We start from the raw sequence: 7,398 nt of genomic DNA, 5'->3' as shown, positions 1-7,398 counted from the left end.
CAGCGTGCACTGACGGTGTGCTGGGTAGCTCGGCTAGTATAGGTACCTTCAGAGACCAGGGACGTATGTAGGATATAGCGAAATAGTGTCACGCGGGGTGCTCTGGGGAATTATCCTTCGCCAGTTCCATTTTGGAGGATATTATTTAAATTAAAAATGCTTAAGAACAATTAAATAAGGTTATGTTATACTGTACAAATCAATGACTTATATTGGCAAATTAATAACATAATATTTATCAACTTTTTAGGATTCAGCGACTTAACAAGTACTTTTTTACAAGCCGTGACTTATACTGACAAATTAATAACACTATGTATCACAACTTTGCAGGATTCAACGCTTCTACAATTTTATTGTTAATAATACATATTATTCTTGTATACGATATGAAGATTGTTTACTTAAAGTTTGAATTTTACAGGGCAATATTATTAAATTTTGTTCTCAATAATCAAAACATTTGCTACAAATCATGTCACTGAAGTTAGAAGACTTATTTTTTATATGAGCTTAAATTTCAAAGATGAAATCAATAATGAACTTATAATAGTTTCATCTAAAAAATTTTCTAATTTAATTTTTTCCCCAGATTTCATTCATATTACTTTCACGTATTGCGAATTTTCCTTCCACGGAAGTTGGACCATATCAATTCGATGCATCGATAGATTAACCTCCGAAGAATTTCTGCAATAATCTTGCGAACAGTTTATCCGCGATGAATCATTCTGAAAATCGCGAAAATTGTCACATATCCACGCGAATATTTTAATTATCGCTCTTCTTTAGTAATTTATACATAAACATTGTCTCTTAGCATTTCCCAGGTAAAAAGTAAATACGTTATTCACAGTCATAAAAATAAGTGTTCTATTTCAAACATAATCATTTCACTCTGTCATACTTAAATACAGAAACAGTTTCCTATACGTTTCTTATATCTAATACATATTTACAGGTCAAATTTGAAAGACTTTACACTGGTAATAGTCCCCAGTCGTTTGCAGACATTAAGGCCGGAAACAATTAGCATTCACGACTCTAAAAGCGCAAATTTTGTAACGTTTGTGTTTTTTACTGTTAGATAGTAAAATTTTAGTTTTTGAAATTTGGTAAAGTATCATACTTGAAAAAGTTTAACGAATATACAAATCTTCATTTGCAGGAGATTAATAAACACGGAAATATTGAATTGTGAAAATTGCGAAATTTTGAAATTTTGGATAGCGAAGAAATCAAATTTAAAAATCATGAACTCCGAACAACCACTGAATATAATATTAATTTTGTGCAGTGAAGAATTATAAAATACGACAATTTTGAGTTGTGACAGTCTGTAAGTTTGGTAAGTTTCGTTTGTAGAGAATCATCAAATTCGGAAATCTTTAATTTTTGGGAAATCACAGAATACAGTGATCTTTGATTACAGAACTCACCATATTAACAAATTTTGTTTTGTGTCAAATCACATAATTAGAAATCACTGAATTATCAAACTTTCAATGAAATCACAAAATTTAAACAAGATTCAAAGTACCTTAAATACTCCATTAAAATTTTCAAGAAAGCCTAAAAATTAACTAATTGAGATATTCAAATATCTAATTGTTTTCTCGCCTCTTTAAAAGCACGACAACAAGAATCCTTTATTCCCGTGCAAATAAAACGGAAGAAGAAACACGATATCAGAGAACCCCTTCGAAGGTGAATCACACAGGTATCTCATATACAACCCTCTCTTCAAAGCTATAGCAACACTTCCGGATGATATCGGAAGCTATCAATGAGCTCTGTTCAAACGAAATAAGTGATATACTCATGAATCAAATATTCAACATATCAAACGATATATCATCATAAACATAAAAGAAATAAAATGTCTTCTTCGTCTGAGAAGCCACATAGAAGACACACTGTAAGTACCTGCAAAAGAAGTTGGAATTTTTGTAGTACACCATTAAAAGAGAAACCTAAGCGGCCAAGTAGCATAAGCATATCTGGAGTTGATTCCAATCCTTCCTCGGCAAAAGAACAAAGTAAAAACCAAATTTTAGTTAGAATTTCCGATGGCAAGCAAAAGAGGAAACAAAGGAAATTACAGCAAAAGACATCGAAATTAAAAGGAACTGTGAGAGGTAATCGTGGGAAAGAAAAGAAGAAAGAAACAAGAAAAAAGAAATGCAAAACAAAGAAATCGATTGTAAAGGTAAATCCTAATACAGATTGGGAAACGTGTAACGAAGATTCCCGTCTACCTCCAATTAACAAATCAACAGAGAAATTTTCCCAAAAAGCTACTTCTGAATCTGACAGTAGTGTCTTGTTTAAAGACTTAAGATCGCCAGAAAGGATTCGGGAAGCTCCTTGTTTTGTCGAAGATCGTTTACAGTCGCCGATTTTGCTACCGCGTGCATGGGAAAGTCCAGAAAGACTTGATTTTAAAGAGAATGAAGGTAAACTTCCTGTGAAAGATTTACCTTTTTCTCGTCTATTCGATGATTCTGATGACGAGGAGGATGCATTATGTCTAAGTAATTATTTTATATTAATATTGATATCTTTTATTTAATATTAGAATTTACTAATGTAAAAATTGGGAAGCTTTTTGGAAAAAGGGTCCATAAGAATCTTTTATCAACTATTGATATGTTTCATTTGATAATACCAGAGTCTAGTAATATTAAAGTTGGGAAACTTTCTAGGAAAAGAGTTAATAAAAACAAATAGTAAATTGAGTAAATTGCACTAGAAGTTTCATATGTATAAATTGATACTTATAATTTAAAGAACTTCATTCCTTTAATGTTTATAAATTAAAGAAAAATTGATAAGTAACAATTCAACTATTTAATAAAAGACCTGCACTTGATTAAACTTAAAAGCTCCCCAATTATTTAAGAAAACAACTGTTTCTCCTAAGATATGTGTATTAATGGTATATTATAACGTTTTTTAGGAAAAGAAAATATAGTTAATACGTATCTAGGTCTCGGAAACAGAGCAAAGAACAAAAATGATATAAGAATTGAAAAATGCAAGCAGTGGTTGATCAATGTATCAGCTCCAACAACATCAAGTGATATTCTCTGGAATGAATTTGTTAAAAATAATTGTAAAGATATCAGCAGGTATCTTGTACCAACTAGTAACACACAAAAATCACGAATAAAGAAATATAGGCAAACGAGCAACAGGAATGAAAAAGGTATTAAAATATTAACCTCTAAATTCTATTCTGCCTAAATATTAATGCCCACATAAATTAATAAAACCAGATGAATATTCTATAATCCAAAATGATCATGAAGAAAGATCTATTTTTAAAGAGGTTAAATCAGAGTTGCCTGAAGATATGGATATTGTGCGTGGATATTGGGATAAATCTTCGCAAAAATGGGTTCGAGTTCGCTATAGACCCGACGTGTACAATTTTCTTAATAATAAAGAAGATAATTTTGGAGGGATGACTCTAAATCAATTTCTTCAAAAGTGCAGGGATCAAAAAGAACAAGTAGATGAATCAGAATCTTTTTCTAGTTCTCCTCCTAGTTCTCATTCTAGATCGCCTTTTAGTTCCTATCCTGGTTCTCCTTTAATATATTTGCAGAATACTAAAAAAAATGTCAAAGATTTAAAAAGTAATTCGAATAACAAGAGAAAAAGAACAAAAAGTTTTCTTGATGATTTCGAATCGAAGAGATCCAGAACAACAATGGCGAATGTATCAAACTTGGAACTGCAAAGGATAAATCAAATACGTCGATTCGCATTACGATTAAAGAAAAAGAGAATGATGGTTGACAACGAAATGCCTTCATCTTCAAAAGATACTAATTCTGATTGTAGAATACGTTCACTGAAAAGAGTGAGTAAAAATGAATTGGATGACAGAGAAAAAGATAAAAAAAGACTAAGGCTGATCAAAATGAAAGATAAACCTACGATTAAATCGATAGAAATATTAAACGGTGTAAAAAAATATAAACTGGCCGAACGAAAGTAGTGAATCTCATAATTTGTATTTAAATACTACGTGCAAACTATAAATTTATTTATTTATACAATTATATATTTATACTTGAAGAAGATTCAATATTATAGAATATTGAATAATTCATAATTTGTGATATTTTGTCAATGTTATGAAAATTGCGAAAATTGTGAAACTTTTGCTCGATCTTTTTTGTAAATTATGAACTATCTTTTTGATATCGAATTTGTGTTGTGTAAATTATATGTACGTATGTATAATAAGTATCTACGCGTTCGATTCAAAGAAAATATAGTATTCATTCTCGTATACAGAAAAATGATTTTTAATGATTCCTATCCTAATTCCTATTTTAATGATTTCCCAAATTTATTTTAGAATTATTTATCTGTTATTTTCTATTATTAGCTATTATTTTGAAAATTTTCTTACAGTTATTTGCATAATCAAGTAAATTGTATTATTCACTCAGAAGTAATTGTAAACTAATTCGATTTTTCTATTTTTTACAATGAGAGAAATATATTCTTTAAAATTGTATTAAATTGGTTATAAAATACATATATATATATATATACATACAAATGCATAAGGTAGTAGCAGATAATAGATGCTGCGAAAGAGGTTAAATCACAAACATATGTATGACGCACTTGAAAATTTCTTATAAATCTTGACGATTGAATTTCATAGAATTTCTTAGTTATCCATATCGTTGAAGATGTCGCAGGATTCATTTTATTGTCATTTCATTTCGGTCCACGTCTAAATTATGCTATAAATTACAACATTTTGATCATCTCGTGAAAATACTTGATTTAGATTTCATAGTATGTTTTCGCTGACGCACTCCATCCTTTTTCTTCTTTAAAGAACATCAAAATAAAAGAAGTTCGCATTGACGGTATGAGTTTCTTCTTTGGCTTCATACGGAGTGTGTTTCTTAAGATGTTGCAACTAATTTGGTTTAGTAAACGAAAATTAACAAATTCATTGAGTATATACGTGAAAACCAATACTGGAAATACATTCCCCGTTGATTTGGACCCAAAATGGGATATAAAGAACGTAAAAGAGGTAGTGGCATTTCAAATGGGAATATCACCTGAGGACATAAAAATAATATTTGCAGGGAAAGAGCTGCATAATTCAACGATAATAGAAGTAAGCCTCATATATTTTCAAAGATAACATATTCCCAATACGTATTTTTAAAGTACAGTGCAGTTACAAGTATGATAACCTCACCCCTTAATCAAAGCTTTTGTCATAGGAATGCGATTTGGGTCAACAAAGTATATTACATGCAATTCGAACTTCATCACAGAGGTTAAATAAAAATAAAGGTACTAACACCATTGATGAGTCTTTAGAAATATCTGAATTAAATGATAGCGGAGGAAAGCCAATGAATGAAACTCTTACCGATTTACCATTAGATGAGTCAGATCCACAAGAAAATTTAACCATGGAAGGTAGAATAATCGTAGTCTTTTAAAGGGTAAACACAAGTGGTTAAAGCAAATACTAAATAAATATGACTAGCATAAGATGAGTAATTATGATTTTATATAAATAATATATTATTTATTTTTATATATTTTTATAGAGAAACATGAAAATCCAGCACATTTTTTTGTATATTGTTCAACACCATGCAAAGCTGTCACAGTTGGTAAATTAAGAGTCAGATGTGCAACCTGTAATAGCGGAGCAGTTACGGTAGATAGAGATCCTCAGTGTTGGCCAGATGTATTACAATCAAAAAGAATAACAGTTCATTGTGAAAATGATTTTTGTCCAGCACCCACATTTGTATCCAGTGACACTGAATCCCAAGTTTTATATGCACGTTTTTATTTCAAATGTGGGAAACATGCTAGTTTAGGAGAAGGAGACGAGGCTGTTCCTCTGTATCTTATAAAACCAAATTTAAGAAGAATACCTTGCCTTGCCTGTACAGATGTTAGGTGAATAATTTGTTGACCTTGATATCAGCAAAAAATAATTAATAACATTTTCAAACATAGGTTATTTATAGGGATATGGTCTTGGTCTTCCCATGTGAAGCTGGCCATGTAACTTGCCTTGATTGTTTCAAAGACTATTGTTCAATTCGTCTAAGAGAACGTCAATTTCAATTTGATGACATTAAAGGATACTATACGCTTCCATGCCCAACAGGATGTCAAAATTCTTTCATTCCAGAAGTACATCATTTTCATCTTCTTACCTCTGAGCAGGTACCTTATATAATAAATATACAAGTTTCAAAAAGTCTTTAAATATTAATTATTTATATATGATATAGTACGAACAGTATCAGAGATTTAGTACAGAAGAATATGTTTTACGTGCTGGTGGAGTTTTATGTCCAAGACCAGATTGTGGCATGGGCATTATACCAGAATCACCAGATGATAATAGTGAAGAATGTAGAAAGATTCAATGTATTGGTGGTTGTGGGGTAATTATGTATAGATAAAATATTTTATAAAGTACCAAAATTTTAAATAAATCAAAATATTAATAATATACTTTTATGTTTAGTACGTTTTTTGTAGACGATGTTTACAAGGCTACCATTTAGGAGAATGTGAATTACAACCATCTGAGTCTTTGAATACAATACATAGATCTGGGTATTCAGTTGATCCACGGAGAGCTAACGATGTATGCAAAATATTCTTCTTATATTATATTTATTCGTTAATCAAAAATGTCATATTTATGATTTTTCGTTTAGGCAAAATGGGATGAAGCCAGCAATAAAACTATTAGAATTTTAACAAAACCTTGTCCAAAGTGTAGAACACCAACTGAAAGAGATGGTACCTTAAAATGTTGAAAAAAGAAATTAAGATGTTTAATAAATTTTCTATTTAATACTCACATATTATTTTCTAGGAGGATGCATGCACATGGTTTGTACTAGAGCTGGATGTAATTACCATTGGTGCTGGGTATGTCAAACAGAATGGACAAGAGATTGCATGGGCAATCATTGGTTTGGATAATTTATAATTATTTATATCATAAAGATATAGAATATTATTTCGTATAAATATAAATAAAGTAGAAGAATTAGAAATACAATCATTATTACTATCGTGAATTATACTAGTCAATTATACTAGTCAATTCAAGGTAGTATGTGGAAACAAATTTTATAGGATTATTGGTATCTTTTGAAGTGAGAAATAACATTTTGGTCCTTTTATCATTGTACTATTTTGTAATTATATAAATTATGAATTTATTAAAATCTTGTTTGCTCTGTAAAAACTTCGCTGTGTATGAGTCTAATTAATCATTGTATGTATATATAACAATTATAAATTTGTATATAAATTTTAGCGAGTTGTTACGAACAAAATGTAAAAGTGCCTTCTCTTCATTCTATT

The 7,398-nt window shown here is 30.1% G+C and overlaps 2 protein-coding genes across 4 annotated transcripts; both read left to right on the top strand.

The window, feature by feature from the left end:
• The first annotated feature begins 51 nt into the window (after nucleotides 1–51).
• Nucleotides 52–4,444, top strand: LOC126872777 (uncharacterized). 3 transcript variants are annotated; one of them, XM_050632939.1, is made up of 7 exons: nucleotides 52–179; nucleotides 251–830; nucleotides 962–1,066; nucleotides 1,169–1,348; nucleotides 1,433–2,534; nucleotides 2,960–3,208; nucleotides 3,279–4,444. In XM_050632939.1, exons 5-7 carry the CDS (start codon nucleotides 1,880–1,882, stop codon nucleotides 4,004–4,006), a joined length of 1,632 nt encoding a protein of 543 aa, XP_050488896.1. In that variant the 5' UTR covers nucleotides 52–179; nucleotides 251–830; nucleotides 962–1,066; nucleotides 1,169–1,348; nucleotides 1,433–1,879; the 3' UTR covers nucleotides 4,007–4,444. The 3 variants fall into 3 exon arrangements, with proteins under 3 accessions (XP_050488896.1, XP_050488895.1, XP_050488897.1); XM_050632938.1 differs by having other exon boundaries at nucleotides 167–830; XM_050632940.1 differs by lacking the exons at nucleotides 52–179; nucleotides 251–830 and having other exon boundaries at nucleotides 837–1,066.
• Nucleotides 4,445–4,628: 184 nt separating this feature from the next.
• On the top strand, nucleotides 4,629–7,350 carry LOC126873185 (E3 ubiquitin-protein ligase parkin). Its single transcript, XM_050633805.1, has 8 exons — nucleotides 4,629–5,158; nucleotides 5,268–5,469; nucleotides 5,604–5,964; nucleotides 6,036–6,237; nucleotides 6,306–6,461; nucleotides 6,545–6,667; nucleotides 6,741–6,825; nucleotides 6,902–7,350. Exons 1-8 carry the CDS (start codon nucleotides 4,901–4,903, stop codon nucleotides 7,009–7,011), a joined length of 1,497 nt encoding a protein of 498 aa, XP_050489762.1. The 5' UTR covers nucleotides 4,629–4,900; the 3' UTR covers nucleotides 7,012–7,350.
• Nucleotides 7,351–7,398: the final 48 nt, after the last annotated feature.

This window comes from Bombus huntii, chromosome 14, assembly GCF_024542735.1.
Source record: "Bombus huntii isolate Logan2020A chromosome 14, iyBomHunt1.1, whole genome shotgun sequence".
Taxonomy (NCBI): domain Eukaryota; kingdom Metazoa; phylum Arthropoda; class Insecta; order Hymenoptera; family Apidae; genus Bombus; species Bombus huntii.
The sequence above is the reverse complement of the archived record's forward strand: the minus strand, read 5'-3'. Positions and strand labels throughout refer to the sequence as shown.

Bases quoted from the DNA above. Each gene is read 5' to 3' on its own strand.
- LOC126872777 (XM_050632939.1), top strand. From the start codon at position 1,880: ATGTCTTCTTCGTCTGAGAAGCCACATAGAAGACACACTGTAAGTACC. The intron at 2,535-2,959 runs GTAATTATTTTA...AACGTTTTTTAG, and splicing joins GGAGGATGCATTATGTCTAA to GAAAAGAAAATATAGTTAAT. The intron at 3,209-3,278 runs GTATTAAAATAT...TAATAAAACCAG, and splicing joins GAGCAACAGGAATGAAAAAG to ATGAATATTCTATAATCCAA.
- LOC126873185 (XM_050633805.1), top strand. From the start codon at position 4,901: ATGAGTTTCTTCTTTGGCTTCATACGGAGTGTGTTTCTTAAGATGTTG. The intron at 5,159-5,267 runs GTAAGCCTCATA...CTTTTGTCATAG, and splicing joins ATAATTCAACGATAATAGAA to GAATGCGATTTGGGTCAACA. The intron at 5,965-6,035 runs GTGAATAATTTG...GGTTATTTATAG, and splicing joins CTTGCCTGTACAGATGTTAG to GGATATGGTCTTGGTCTTCC.